A 16606-nucleotide genomic window follows, 5' to 3' on the forward strand; every position below is an offset into this window, starting at 1 on the left:
ATTAAAAATTTTCTTTACATGTAAGTGAGGGAAAATGTTTATTTTTTTAATTTGAAGTTTTGGAAAGAGGATTGAAATCCAAATCTTGGTCTCTCTCCTGAATTCTAGTCCCACAAATTCAAGTGTCACAGGGCACAGTCAATTAAGTATCTCCTAAGCTTCTCAAACTCAACATGTCCAAAGTATATTCATTATCTTTCTTCCTAAATGCTTCATCTTCCTAAGTTGTTGAGGTGACCACTATCCATCCTGGAAATCCATTTCCTTTTCCAACTCATTTTAAAGATGAGGAAACTGAGACAGAGGGAAGTGACTTGCCCAGAATCACCCATTTTGTAAGTGTCTGAGACCAGATTTCACCTCCAGGAACGTGAGTCTTCCTGGCTCCAGATCTATCTCCTGGGCTACTCTTAGGCTCCTATTTATTGCCTTGAAGATAAAATACAAACTCCTCTCTTTGACATTTAAAGTCCTGAACAATCTGTGTCCGGGACCTTTCTAGGTTGGCCACACCTTCCTCTTTTCTCATCCTCCACATTGTAGCCAAAATGAGTGCTTGTTCTCCCTCATACAAGCCGTTGCTTCTGCTGTCCCCTTGCCTTTGTACAAGCTGTCCCAGCTGTGTCCTCCCTCTGCATCTCAGAGTTCTTGGCACATTGGAAGCCCCGGCTCAAATGCACTGGGCACACAATGCCCTTCCCCAATCATCCCCTCCCCCCATTACTCTATGTCCCATTTCATACACACACACACACACACACACACACACACACATATATATATATATATATATAATATATATATATATATATATATATATATATATATATATGAATTTCTTAAGGACAGGGACATATTTTATTTTTGCCTTCCCATTCCTCAGTGCTTAGTTGGGAGATAAATGCTATTAAGATCTGCCCTCCTTTTATATGTTGTTTCCTTGAATTAGAGTGTTAGTTTGTTTGTTTGTTCTTCAGAGCTTATCTTGCTTTTTCTATTTGTATCCCCAGTCCTTAGTATAGAAGGACTGCGGATATAAATAGAAAGATAACTAATATCTAGGTTGTCACATGATACCCCAATTTTACAGATGAGGAAACTGAGGCAGACAGAAGTTACCTGAGAATTCTAAATAGTGTGTGATTCAGGCAACTTCTGTCTGCCTCAGAATTTTAATTAAAGTCTTACTGACTTCTAGTCCAGTATTTCAGCCATCTAGCTGCCAAAAAGAAATTATCCCATAAGCATAAAATAAATCCAGTTTCTAGAACATAAATGCTTAAATAAATGAATGAATAAGTTTCACCAGACTCCAAGTCAGTCAGCTAATAATCATTTGTTAAGTGTTCCATGCACTGTACTATGCATGAAACATATAAACACAAATAGAAAAATATGTTCTCACCTGAAAAGGGATGGGACACAGAAGAGGAAAAGGTAAGCAGCAATGACAGGGGGCATTGGTAGACATTCTGGAAAGAAATGAGACATGGCTGTCCTGGGCACCCTCCCAATTTGGAGTTCTGAGTGAGCCAACAAATCAGCGGGAGAAGCTGAAGGGGCAGAGGATTCTACCAATGTGTAAATTCAAGGGCTAGGATTAGATTCAGGATGAAGAGGTTTCTAGGGGCAAGGTAAAGGAAGCCCCAAGTACAGCCTGGAAAGGAATGGGGTTCCAAAAAGTCCAAAACTTTTTAGACACTGCCTGAACGCAAGATGTTTAAAGATGAAGATTAGAAAAAGGTCATATGTTTGGCAATCAGTACTGGTAGCGACCTTTGAGAAAGCAGTTTCCTTAGTGGTAAAAACAAAACAAATTAGATTTCAAGGGATTAAGGGAAGGAAGGAAAGTTCTTTCTTTCAAGAAGTTTTTTATGTTGGTTAAGTTCTTTTCAGGACTAAACTCATTATAGGTACTCTCTCCCTCCTCATGGTGTCTTCCTTTTCATGGCATCTTTTTCCTTACTATAGTTAACTGGTGAGTCTGTTAAACTACTCTATGGATTTATCCTGCCAGTCAATGGGACACTCTGTGCTCACTGAATATTCTTTTAATGGATTCTTCTAAATTCCTTTCCTTGGTAATCCTATTGCTCTCCCAAATCAATTTCATATTTATTACTCCTGGTGCCTATTTTACTTTTTTGTTTTGTCTATAACCCCTTTTCCTAAGTAAAAGTCTCTTTTCACACACACACACACACACACACACACAAACACAAACACAAACACACAAAGAAATAAAAAGAAATTTTTGTGTTTCTATGATTGTTTTTTAGTGGTTTTCTTCCTAAAAAATAATCTTGTTACTAAAAAGATCTTGGAGGTTTTCTTATGTAAATGCTTTTTACATACTTTTTGGAACTTATTTATAGTCATATAATTTTATATAATTATTTGAAATCTATACCTTCAAATATAGGTATTCTCTCTTACTGGAATCACAGTACTTTAATTTACAAAAGAATTAGACAAAATATGATATTCCTGTTTTGATAGCTATAAAACTAAATTAGACACAAAATTTGTTTGAAAATTATTTTTATCTTCTTAGACTCAAGTTAGCTAGCAAATATAATTATAGTCAGTGCCTCCTTTAATACCAATTCAGTGATATCAGTTTCAGAGAATGGTTGGTGTGAATACAGATGGGACCCATGCAGACTGTGTTGGGCAGGGTCAGATTACCAGTCTTTCAAAGTATATTTAAGAAGTCCTTGGAGATGTTTTTGGCCTTCTGTTTGTTGTTTGTTTCTGTTGTGCTTGAAGCTAGCAACCAGCCAACAACTTTCCAGGAATTAGAAAAAAATATATCCTGACCTTCTCAAATATTCTTGGTTGCTCTATAATGAAGCAAATCCAGCATCAGCTTTTTTTAATCAACTGGTATGGTATTTATTTCTCCTCCCTTTGGGAGCGAAAAGCATCTGAGTTGCAAGGGATCTCAAACATTCCTGAGATACAGTGTAGTGTGGTAGTTGGGCTTGAAGTCCCTGTTAGCTCTAAATATATGGTCCTTACTATGCCCAAAGGACTATCAAACTGTGCACACCTTTTGATTCAGTTGTGTTTCTATGGGATTATATCCCAAAGAAATTTTAAAGGAAGGAAAGGGACCCACATGTACAAAAATGTTTGTGGCAGCCCTTTGTGTAGTGGCTAGAAACTGGAAACTGAATGGATGTCCATCAATTGGAGAATGGCTGAACAAATTATGGTATATTAACGTTATAGAATATTATTGTTCTGTAAGAAATGACCAAAAGGATGATTTCAGAGAGGCTTGGAGAGACTTACATGAACTGATGTTAAATGAAATGAGCAGAACCAGGGGATCATTGTACATGATAACAACAAGATTATACAATGATCAATTCTGATGGATGTGGCTCTTTTCAATAGTGAAGTGATTCAGGCCAGTTCCAGTGATCTTGTGATCAAGAAATCATCCAGAAAGAGGACTATGGGAACTGAGTGTGGATCACAACATAACATTTTCACTCTTTTTTGTTGTTGTTTGCTTTCATTTTGTTTTCTTTCTCATTTTTCCCCTTTTTAATATGATTTTTCTTGTTCATCATGATAATTGTGGAAATATGGATAGAATTGCACCTGTTTAACATATATTGGATTACTTGCCATCTAGGGGGATGGATGGGAAGAAGAGAAAGAGAAAAAAAATTGAAACACAAAGTTTTGCAAGGATGAATGTTTAAAACTATTTATACATGTGTTTTGAAAATAAAAAGCTTTATATGTAAAATATATATAGTTCTTTGGTCTAATCTCCCAATCCACAATTAAATAGGGATCTCCCCTACAGCATTCCTATATTGTTATCCATTTGCTTGCAACAAAGGTGGACTGATCCCTAGAAGGGAAGAACTGAGTTGTCGATGGAATGAGTGTATTATAACATCAATTATTAACTTGAAAATTTTCATTAAAAATAGGCATGTAAATGCTGTCAAAGTAGCAGCCATAAACAACCTCTTCAAATTACTAAAGTCTTCTGCTTGCTTTTCTACAAATTACACTCCCCTTCTTCATCTTTTTCTAACTTAATATGTCTAAAGATCTCTACTTTAGAGATGAAAGCCAAGCAAACTAAACCCTGCCAAACCAAAAAGAACATGGTAGAAGATGGTAGTCAGGTTGAGAAAGAAGGAATAGATTACTTTCAAGTCACAGGGACTGGCTTTGGTTTTGAGCAGTTTAGTAAGAGGAAATCACTAGATATTATAGTATAGTGGACAGAGCACTGAGCCTGGATGAAGGAAGACCTGAATTCAAATGTGGCTTCAGATATCTACTAATAGGAGACTCTGGGAATTCAATTAACCCTGTCTACCTCAGTTTCCTCATCTGTAAAATGAGCTGGAGAAGGAAGTGGCAAATAATTCCAGTATTTTTGCCAAAAACAAACAAACAAGCCTCTGAATGGGTCACAGACATTACTAATCTACAAAACAACAACAAAGATATGGGGGGGGGGGGAGTGATAAGGAGACTAACATAGTCAGCCTTACGCAATAGAAAAATCCTTGTCTATATTGAAAGTGGATTGGAGTAGGGAAAAAAATGTGGAATGGCATTATATATGTACAGGAAAATGGCATCAGACATGACCAAAATGACCAAACAACAACATTCTTAATTGTGATAATCATAACTCAACTTCATATGCTGCTTCAAGAAAACAGACCTTCCATTTTGCTTCCTTTACAACCATTCTGTAAGCTAAACGGTACAAACATTATCATTCTCATTTTCCAGATGAGGAAACTAAATTACAAAGATATTAAATGATTAGACATCTTCTAACGTCTAGACAGCTAATGAGTGTTAAAGCCAAACTCTAATTTGACATTCGTGGCTTCCCAAAATCAAGCTCCATTTTATTTTTTCAGTCTTATTTTATATAAATCCCTTTTTTACCTGCCTTATCACCACTCAAACCTCTCTATTGATTAATCCCCAAATACAGTATATTTCCCCTACTTAAATAACTCCATCCCCCAAAATCTATGCCTCTTCTGACTTTATGTCTATTGAAGTCAAGACCATCCTTGCAAAATCTCAGGACTGCAATACCATTATCCTTAGCTCTTCACTCCCCTTACCACCACCACCCACACACATTTACAATCAGTTGCCACTTGCTGTTTTTACTTCCACCATTACCTATCACCTTCTCCATATTCATACAGCCCCACCTAAAGTAAAGCTTTCACTACTTCTCACCTACAAAATTTCAGCTAATCTCCCTGTCTCCAGTATCTCCCAACTCCAACCAATCCTTCACATAGCTGTCAAAGTGATTTTTCTTTCTTCCTTCTTTCCTTCCTTCCTTCCTTCCTTCCTTCTTTCCTTCCTTCCTTCCTTCCTTCCTTCCTTCCTTCCTTCCTTCCTTCCTTCTTTCCTTCCTTCCTTCCTTCCTTTCTTCCTTTCTTAACTGTGTTTCAGACTTTCCTGAACTTCAGCACCATACCCCTATACTGGGTACCATCACTCCCATCTCCACCATCACCTTTTCAGTTCCCTTTTGTGTAATCTCATGAGGACAAGGGTTGCCTTTTACTTTGCTTGTCTTTTTATCCCCAGTGTTTAGCCCAGTGCCTGACACATTAGTAAGTAATTATATGATGAATACTTCTTGTCTAGCTTGGTGCTGTCTTGCCTCTGGCTATCTCCTACTCCTTCTTCATCTCCACCTCAAAAAAAAATTCCTGCTTTCAAGTCTCAGCTCAAGTATCAACTTCTTCTACATTAATTTTTTTTCTAATTTCCCTATATACTATGCCCTCATTCTGAAAGCATATTTATTTTGCATATGCTTAAACACATACAATATAATTCCAATGGAATATAATTTCTGAGAGCAAGGATTGTTTGATTTTTTTATTGTAAACCCAATTCCTAGCACAGTGCCTAGCATTGTAGTGCTTAATAAATAGTAAGTGTGTAATAAATGCTTGCTGGTTTTTTTTTTAATACATTAGGCCCCTCCATGTAATCTATGATCTAGCTATACAGGCCTACCTTTCTGTTCCTCACATAATGGTTATCCCTCATGTCTAAATGCTTTTCCTCCTTACCTACATCATTTCAAAGTACTGGTTTTTTCAAGACTCAGGTCAAATGCTACATTTGGCAAGGTTTCCCCAGCTACTCTCATTTTAGCTTCCTTTCTATATGTATGTGTGTATATACACACACATACAAAATATTTACTTATTTTATTCATATTATTTCTCCCTTTAGATTGTGACTTTTTGCTATTTTTAAAAATCTCAAAACTTATCAAAGTACCTAGCTAATACTTGGTTTTTTCCACTGAAAACAGAATCAACAATAATAGCAATAAATAGTATAGTTAAGCATTAAGAATAATATCTTGACTATAAAATCAGAATGATTACCTAAAGACTTTCCATCCCTGGAGGAGAAAAAAGGAGGTAGAAAATTCTCAATAAGAAATTATTTTCTTTCACTGACTGAAAAATGGAAATGGATTATATGATGACTGAATTTTTTTTTTATAATTCAGGTAGTTATTTGACTCATTATTCAGACTGGGTTTTATTTATCAAGAATAGCTTATGTGAATATACTAGTAGTTTTTTTTTTACATTTTTATTTGTTTTATTTTTAATTTATGAAATAAAACAAGCATTTCCATAATAGTAAAAATTTTAAAAAGATGATAGTATATGAAACTACAAATCTTTTATTCATAATTTGTTATTCCTTTTAAATATGTAATAGTTATCATGTAAATTTTTTCCCTTCTCCCCATCCTAGAGATGGTTATCATTAGATACAAATACATATGTGATATATGTATGTGTATATAAATATATGTGTAATATATTACAAAGATATATATGTATGTTTTTTTTTCTATTCATCAGTTCTTTAAATGTGGATGGCATTTTCCTTCATATGTTCTTTGTAGCTAATTTGGGTATTTATAATAGTCAAAATAACTTATTTGCTCAATTGTTCTTAAAATAATATTGCGGTTACTTTAGACGATATTCCCTAGATTCTGCTCATTTCACTTTTCATTATTTAATGCAGTCTTTCCATGTTTTACTAAAATCTGCCTGTTCTTCATTTCTTACAGAACAGTACTATTCCATCACAATCATATACTACTTATTCAGCCATTCTCCAATTGATAGGTATCACTGCAATTTCCAGTTCTATGCCACCACAAAGAGAGCTGTTACAGAGGTTTTAGAACATGAAGGTTCTTTTCTTTTTTTCTTATCATCTCTGGAAATAGACCTAGTAGTGGTATTGCTGAGTCAAAAAGTACAGGCAGTTTAATAACTCTTTGGGCATAATTCCAGAGTACTCTCCAAAATGGTTAGATCAGTTCACAATTCCATCAACAGTGAATTAGTGTTCCAGTTTTTTCACTTTTCCCTTTCTATCATGAAAAGCCAATATGATAAATGCATTTCTCTGATCAAAAATAATAACATAGAGCATTTTACATGACCATATATAGCTTTGATTTCTTCATCAAAAAACTACCTAACATATTCTTTGACTATTGCCAAATGTCTCATATTCTTATAGATTTTACAAAATTCTTTATATAGTTGAAATGAGACCTTTATCTGAAAAACTGTCTATAAAATTCTCCCCACGTTCTGTTTTTCTTCTGATTTTATATTTGCTTTATTTGTACAAAATCTTTTTCATTTAATGTAATCAAAATTATCCATTTTATACCACTCTGTGCTCTCTTGTTTATTCATAAAGTATTTCCTATCCATAAGTCCAATCAATAATATGTTCCATGTTCTTCAAATTTTCTTGTAATATCTCTCTTTTTATCTTGATCATAGAAATATTTTGACTCTATCTTGATAATTGGTCTAGGATATTGGTCTATACTTGAGATCTAGGGGTTTGCCCCCTAAGGCAAGCAGGAAGGAGCACTGATAGGATTTGTTTTGATTAGGTCTTTTGTTCAAGTAGAACTTTATTATAATCCCATCCCAATTGGAGACTTTTGGGAGAATTCTTAGTTGAATTCTTTACATTGACAAAATCATCATATCTCCATACTTACTGTAACCAATCAGAAAGTCAAGTCAAAAAATGTCAAAAAAAAATCTATTTGTACTGCTAAGTCCCACTAACTTCTCTTGGAATTTAGCCCATTTGCTTATTACAGCTAACTCCTTTTTTGAGGTTAGTCAGCTCACTAGGGGTCACAATAGCTAACACTATTAGAACCCTAATTCTTTTGTACAGTTAATCCACTAATCAATGGCATAATCTCCCACTTGCCACACCTTAATGGCATTTTTCTCCTTAATGAAATCTTAGGCCCTTGTTAATTGCTAAAACCCCTTTTCTTTGCTAAAAACCCTTATGGATTATGCCCACTGTTAGCAGCATAATAAAATCTTTGTCTCTTGATTTGGAGGTCTAAGTCTACAAATTCTTTTGAGACACCTCACAACACCAGCCCATAACCCCAACATACTTCTGAGGTCCAACACCCCAAACCCCAATTTTCACCATATTGCTTTCTAGTTTCCCCCTTTTTTTTTTACCAAATAATAAATTATTTCATTAATAAAACATCCCCAAATAATTAATATAATATTCCCAAATTTGGTCTTCACATTTGTCAAATATGAGATTACTATATTTATTTACTGCTGTAAATTGCATGTCAACTATGTTCTTTTAATCTCCCTTTCTATTTCTTAGATAGTTTTGATAATTACTGTTTTATAATATAATTTAAGATTTGGTAGTCTAAACCTTCTTCCTTACATTTTTTTTTATTATTTCCTTTGATAGTCTTGATTTTTTGTTCTTTCAAATGAATTTTGTTATTATTCTTTTCTATTTCAATTAATTTTTTGATGATCTAGTTGCTTCTAAACAACATGTTTTATACTAACAAAAAAGAGCTATTCTGAACTAAAAAAAAAAAAAATAGTGGTTAAAGCTCTATTTAGGAGTATTACCCGTTTGTATTGTATTGACTTCCTGTGGTTATTAAAGATTTTTGTTTCTCATGAGCAGCAAACCATTCTGTTTTGGTTTCTCTACCCCTATCTCCCTAGTTTGAAAAATAAGGCACAAGACCCATGTTACAAATTCACAAGAGTGTTCTTTTTGCATTTTATTTAGGAGATTACACACAAAATGAAGAGCACCAAGAGTGGCAAATAGAAATAGATTTAGGAAAGAAATAGAGTTAGCAAGGAAAAGGGTTTGGAGGAAACTATTAAAGGAATATGCCATGAGGTGTGAGTATGCCATTGATTGGCAGGTTAAATCCATGGAGGATTTTAGCAGACTAACTAGAGTTCGCTATAGTTAGGAGAAAAATACCCTTAAAGGAAGACACTAGGAAGAAGGAGAGATTACCTCACAGCAGGCTGAGTGCTGGAAAAGACAGCAAAATCATCATCATAAGTGCATCTCTTATAGGGGAAATACAACCTTGGGGTTTCTCAGAGGAGGAGAGGAAGTACCAGGGAAGAACCTTTAAGAGATAAAGGATGTGTATTAATACTGAGACTCTTAAAGATATTCTGGGAAAACTGGGTTCCCATCAGGACTTAACAAAATAGTCTGGGAAATTCCCATCAAAAGTATGCTAATCAAGACAGTCAAGGCACATCATAATTGCCTTAATTATGGTGATAAGATAGTCTGGGATGATCAGGAGAGGCTCTGACAAGGAGTTTCCAAATTCATATCACTTTGAAAAGTGTAAGTGTACCTAGGATTTGCATATGTGCAAAAGTATGATTATATTTACACACTATATATGCGTGCATATGGGCATTGTATATGTATATTGATGTTTGTTCTTTGTTCTCAAAGAGGAATACGACCTCAGAGAGTGATGCTGTAACATGCAAGTGAATTGGATTTATGAGAGGCAAAGCTGTGCAAGGTCACCTGCTTCACTTTCTCCTCCAAAGCCACCTGAGTCCAGGAACCAGATTTAGGGCAGGATGACTGGAGATGGTCCTGGATGCAGGGGGAGATCTTGGCCTTTTTTAAGCTAAGATTTTTAATACATCTCATTTTGACTGAAGCAATGACTCATTCAATAATAAAGGCTAAATAAGAAAGAAATGAGGCAAAGAATGGCCCTTTTTTTAACCTAGTCCAAAAAAAGAAATCAGACTATCAGACTGAGAGGGGAAGTCACTGAGCTTTCTGGTAGAAAAGAGAGAGAGAGAAAGAGAGAGAGAGGGAGAGAGAGAGAGAGAGAGAGAGAGAGAGAGAGAGGGAGAGAGAGAGGGAGAGAGAAAGAGAGAGAGAAAGAAGGAAGGAAGGAAGGAAGGAAGGAAGGAAAGAAGGAAGGAAGGAAGGAAGGAAGGAAAGTAAAAAGGAAGCAAGGAAGGAAGGAAGGAAGAAAGAAAGAAGGAAGGAAGGAAGAAAGGAAAAAAAAGAAGAGAAAGAAGGAAGGAAGGAAGGAAGAAGGGAAGAGAAAGAAAGAAGGAAGGAAGAAAGAAGGAAGAGAGAAAGGAAGGAAGGAAGGAAGGAAGGACGGAAGGAAGGAAGGAAGGAAGGAAAGAAGGAAGGAAGGAAAAGAAAGGAAGAAAGAAAGAAAAAGAAAGAATGAAGGGAGGGAGGGAGGAAGGAAGGAAGACATTTTATATGTGTATACATACATATGTGTCAGTATACACTAATATATATATACAACATATTTGGATATTTGTTGCCTAGATTTGTATTTGTATATGCAATTGTGTGTGCAAATGTTTGTATGTATACATATAACATGCACCCCTATGTGTAGATTTGTCTGCATTATATAAGCACATGTATATACGTGTGTTTATTGCGATATATATTGCAATAATATATGTGTGTATATATAAACACATAATTATATGAATATACAATTCAATTGATATAAACATATTTAGTATGAAGGAATAGTTGATTTTCAAGATCAAATTTCATAGTAATGATGACCCAAGATAGGAGAAAATTGTTTTGTTTTTTTTTAGTTTGAATTAGTTAGAATTTGTACCCAGCTTCTATTTGCTCCCTTCTCATAAATCCTCACATTTACAATTGTAAAAACTAGGAGAGGAAAGGAGCGCACACCTATCAGTTTCAGCAACAGTGAAGCAGTATGGTACTACTGACTCTACCTCTAACAAATACACCATATTCTAAAGTGAGGTCCATACATAATATTACAATTGAGATAGTCGGTGCTATTATTCAAGGCTTTCATCTAAAAATCACAAAAGCATACAATTTGGAATCCTCAAATAATGACAACATTGCTCTTTCTTTCAGCATCTAAGTACATTATCCTGTTATGAAATTCTAGTTTTCATTCTCAGTTCAGTAAAACTCCTCCACTGGTAATATTGAATTCTAAGAGCTTTTTTTCTTTTAAATATTATATTAAATAAATTATAATATGAAATATTAAATAAATTAATAATACATTATATATAATTACATAATATTAATATAAATAAAGAAACAAATAAATAATAGTATTAAATAAATAGCATTTTATTATTTCCAATTACATGTAAAGACAATTTTTAGTATTCATTTTTAAATAAAATTTTGAATTCCAAATTTTCTCCTTTTTTTTCTTCCCTTCCTCCGAGACAGTAAGCGAGAGGTGATATAAGTTATATATGTACAAGCATACAAAATATGCTTTCATATTAGTCATATTTTGAGAGAAAAAAACAGAATAAAAAGGAAAAACCATGAAAAAAATAGAATGAAACAGTATACTTTGATCTGCATTCAGACTCCATCAACATTTTCCATCATGAGTTCTAAGGGCTTTTCTATGAAAGGGAAGATGTCTGGATGGATCTGTTACGTATTATTTCTTCAACTTTGTGGCAATCACTTGCAGAAACCTGGAACTATAGCAGTAGCAGGTTTCACTTTTTTTTTCAAAAAAGCATTTTTATCTCATGCAGCCTGTCATCATTGTCACTTATTCAAATGTGATGACATTAGAGTGGGAGTAAAAACAGGTACTGTTGGTGCTGGTGAGGCAATGGCCTAAGAATAATATTCTAATCTTGTCCATGTTCCTCTTTTTTTGCTTTTTCACTTCTATAATAAATGTTTTCTGTGGCTTTATGACTTAAAATGGGGGATAGGGGGGAATAAAGGTTACCTGCCTCCACTTTAAGCCTTTGGAAAATTCAGATTTAATAACCTGCATTATGTGCCCAAGAATTTAGTCAACTCTTAGTGAGTTAAGGGATGTCTCCCCCAAATATGTAAAGACTCCCCCCCCAGTGAAATGGGCAGAAGAAAATAATTTGTTCCAACAGTCATAAAGGTGTCAGATTGTTTAGAAACTGGTCAGATATCAAAGACGCCAAGGTCCATTGCCCGTTTTCCTGATTTTTTGTCTTATCATCCTGGATCATTGCCCATTTTCCTGATTTTTTTTGTTTTATCATCAGATTTTTAATGACTCAAGAAGAGAGAGTTGGACAGATGACTTTGGGCAATTCTACCTCACTTCAATACAATTCACACACAAATCAATTCATCATCCTGTGTTGTCATTGGTCTTCTTTGAAAAGGAAGGACCAACAGCAATCACTATCACTGCTCAAGAAATTGCATAGAAGAGGAAAGTTGGGTCCCAGTCTTAACTCTACTACAAAAATAGCTGGATGATTCTGAGACAGTCTCCTTATTAAGCACTGTCTCTCTTTTCTTGTAGAGACAAACTCCTAGAGAAAAGTTATCAATATTGTTCTTTCTCCTACTCACTTCTCTACCCCTTTGTCATCTGGTTTCTAACTGTATCCATCAACTGAATCTGCTCTCCTTTAATTGCCAGATCCAGTGGCCTTTTCTCATTCCCAGTATCTCTGTGGTCTTTGACATTATTGACCCTTTCTCTTTCTGGATACTATCTCCTTTCTGCAAATCCTAAATCTAGAAGTAGAAGGAACCTGAGAGGCAATCCTGTACAATCCCTTCATTTTAGAATCTAGACCTTTAGCATTTAGAGTCTATTCTTGACCAAATTCACATAGGTCTCAAGGCAGGATTTTAAATCAGGTCTTCCAACTCCAGAATCATCACTCTTTCTACTGTATCTCCTTGGATCCTACCTGAGGCATTTCCTGGTTTTTTCAAACCACTAATGCCTCCTCGCTCAAACTTATTTTATATTTACTTTGCCTAGATTTTGTACTCATTTATATGGGTACATGGTATGTCCCTTGATAGAAGTAATGTTTTTTAAGCTAGAGAGACTAATCAGTTTTTGTCTTTCTGTTTGCATTACCTAGTGTTAGGATTCTTACAAGGTACTAAGCCAGTGGAATTGATAGAGACAATAATTATCTAATTTAGCATGGTTCAGTATGATTGATCTGATCCTACAAGGAGATGTTATGGGCCAGAACTTGAAACAAGGTACTAAGTGGAATTGAGGAGACAATGGTTAAATCTAGTTTAGCATTGATTTAACACTACAACAAATAATGGTTTCCCAGTGATATGATTCGTGTGTACTCAGTGTGGAGTATATAAGCAAGAAGCTCTCAGGTCTGACACAGAAGCAGATTCATTCTGTCTTCTACCTTTGTGCTGGCTGGAGGCTGAAGCTGGCAGAGGCAAAGGACTAGTGGCAGGAGCTCTCAGAACCAAGGAGAGAAATAGGCCTTTAAGAAAGCTAACCAGGCCCAAGGAAGGACAAGACTTGGAAAGAGACAATAAAGGATTTGGACTTTAATCCCTGGCTGCATTTGGGGTGATTACACTAAATTGAAACTAAGGCTGCCTCCAGAAGCCCCCCAAGAAACCTGCTCCCAGAGAACATTATATTTTAGAGAAGAACATTACAACCTAGTTCAGTGCTTGGTCTATCAAAAAATAAACATTTATTGCATATCTACTATCTGCAAGAAACTGTGCTAAGTGCTAGCATAAGAAGGTGTTTAATAAATGTCTGTTGTTTTACTTTGTTTATTATAGTAATAAGAACTAACTAAGGTTTTCAAGTAGTTAAAGGCTCCGTAAAGTTAATAGGCAAGCTAGGTGGAGGAGTGGTTAAAGCACTGGGCCTGGAGTCAGGAAGCTCTGTATTTAAATCCGGCCTTAGACATTTACTAATTGTGTGATCCTAGACAGATTACTTAATTCTGTTAGCTTCAGTTTCTCCATCTGGAAAATAAGCTGAAGAAGGAAATGGCAAAGCACTTCATACAGAGCCATGGAGAGTTGGATGTGACTGAACAACAACAAAGTTTTGCAAACCATCTTACATTTATTATCTCACTTAATCCACCCAATAACCTTGTGAGGGGGATGCTATCATGATCCTCATTTTAAAGATGAGGAGATGGAGGCTGAGAGTTTCACACAGCTAATATTTCTCTGAGGCTAGTTTTTAATGCAGATCTTCTGAAAACCAAGTTCATTTCCCCATCCAGGATGCCCTTTTCTCTGGGCTTTATTTTATGCAGGTGTGCAGTAAAAATGTAGGGTTAAAATTAGGATTAGGGTCAGGTTAGAGTTAGGGTTAGAATTAGTCACTTAATAATGTTTAATTTTAAATTGAGCATATAAATTTCCTCTGTTAAATGACCAGTTACTGATGGAAAAAACACAAACATTTACATGAGGCTATAAATTTATCTCGTGTGCTTTTTATGAGTAAGACGTAAAGCACAGGATCTAGAATGTTGCCAAGAGTCATCATACATAAAGAGATCTCTCTAGGAAGAAAAAGTGCTTCCTCTTTTGCACAGAAATCTGATTCCCTCTTTCTACTTTCCAAGAAATTCTTAAGGAAGGATGTCACTTGATAGGGTCCAAAGACCAAAATGAATGTCACCATAGTGAGAAGAATACATCCGTAGACTTCTTTTTTTGTCTCCAAATTTCTCATTTCTCTGACTTTGTACAGGATGCTGCCATAGAAAAATGCTATCAGTCCAAGTGGTCCAAAGAAGGAGAAGAACATGGTGTACATTTTGAACAGAGCATACTTTTGTGTAACGGGATAGCCTTCGTAGCAGAATTCAGTCTCTTCCTTTTCTTCATATATTAGGTAGGATCCCAAGATGCAAAAGAAAACTGTAAACATCCATGCAGAGAAGCTGATTTTCATGGCAATGCTTACAGTGCCCAGGCCATGACAACGCATGGGGAAAACGATGTTGAAATAGCGCTCCTTGGCAATAAGGCACAGAAAGGCAACTTTGGCGTACAAATTCGTGGTGAACAGAAAGCTAATTGCTATGCAGGTCTCCCTCCCTAAAACCCACCTGTGTCCCAGGTAGGTATAGTGGATCCAGAACGGAATGGTCAAAATCTGAAGGAGGTTGGTGGCCACCATGTTTATCATGTAGATGCTGAGGATGCTCTTGGTCCTGATCTGGCACAACAAAAACCAGGCAGCCATGCAATTCAGGGGCAAACCAGCTGACAGCACCAGGGAGAACATGGAGAGGCGCATGGTCTTGGAAATCTCAAAATTCATAGAACAGTGGGTCATATTTGTGTAATTCATTTTAAAAAAATAAATCTTTCATGTGTCTCAGAAGGAATTAACTCATCTCTCTTCCATAGTTTTAAAACAAGTGTATTAGTCACTTTCCTTGAAACCAGATGTTTCACTTGATATTCTTTCTCTGTGGGGAATCTTCCTTTAAGAAGAATGCAGATTTGTTAACGTTCCTACAAATAAAAGAAGGAAAAGAATAATAGCTTATATCGCTCTGTTTCTTTTTTTTTATATAGAACTTTTAATTTTCAAAACAATAACAGTTCACATTTCTTTTTTTTTATGTAAAACTATTTTCAAAACAATAACAGCTCGTTTTTTAATTTTTTTATATAAAACTTTTTTATTTTCAAAATACATGCATAGTTTTCAGTGTTCACCCTTGCAAAACATTATGTTCCAAATTTTTTTTTCTGCTTCCCTTCCCTTCTACCCCCCTCTTAGACGACAGGCAATCCAATATATGTTAAAAGTGCAATTCTTCTATACATATTTTCACAATTATCATACAACTCACATTTCCAGAGTGGTTTAAGGTTTTCCTTCCAACAATCTCAGCAAATGAACAGGAAGAGAAAATAGAAATAACTCCAATATCTTTGCCAAGAAAATTCCAAATAGAATCACAGAGTCAGATATGACTGAAAAACGATTGAACAACAAAACAGGTATATTCATAAATATTGCAATTTAGCTGGCAAAGTGCTTTATATATGCCACCTCAGTTAACCAGCATCCATAACAGTGTCTGCCACATATTAGACACATCAAATTGCTTGCTGTCTTGGGGAGAGGGGAAATAAGAGAAGAAAGGGAAAAAATTTATAACATAAAGTTGCTTCCTACCTGTGTGACCCTGGGCAAGTCACTTAACCCCAATTGCCTGAGGGGGGGCATAAAGTTGTACAAAAATGTATGTTGAAAACTATCTTTACATATATTTGGAAAAATAAAATATTACTGAAAAAAACTTTTAAAGAAAAAACATTATGTACTTCATAATATTAATTTATTGATTGACTTTTATTAACAAGTCTGTAAAGCCTATAGAATAGATATTATTAACCCCATTTAGCA

General features: G+C 35.2%; 1 protein-coding gene across 1 annotated transcript; it reads right to left on the minus strand.

Moving 5' to 3' along the window:
* Nucleotides 1–14611: 14611 nt before the first annotated feature.
* Nucleotides 14612–15481, minus strand: LOC127557128 (G-protein coupled receptor 4-like). The gene has a single exon (XM_051990570.1). The coding sequence runs from the start codon at nt 15479–15481 to the stop codon at nt 14612–14614; it is 870 nt and encodes a 289-aa protein (XP_051846530.1).
* Nucleotides 15482–16606: the final 1125 nt, after the last annotated feature.

This window comes from Antechinus flavipes, chromosome 3, assembly GCF_016432865.1.
Source record: "Antechinus flavipes isolate AdamAnt ecotype Samford, QLD, Australia chromosome 3, AdamAnt_v2, whole genome shotgun sequence".
NCBI lineage: Eukaryota > Metazoa > Chordata > Mammalia > Dasyuromorphia > Dasyuridae > Antechinus > Antechinus flavipes.

Coding starts and splice junctions, on each gene's coding strand:
- LOC127557128 (XM_051990570.1), bottom strand. CDS start 15,481: ATGCGCCTCTCCATGTTCTCCCTGGTGCTGTCAGCTGGTTTGCCCCTG.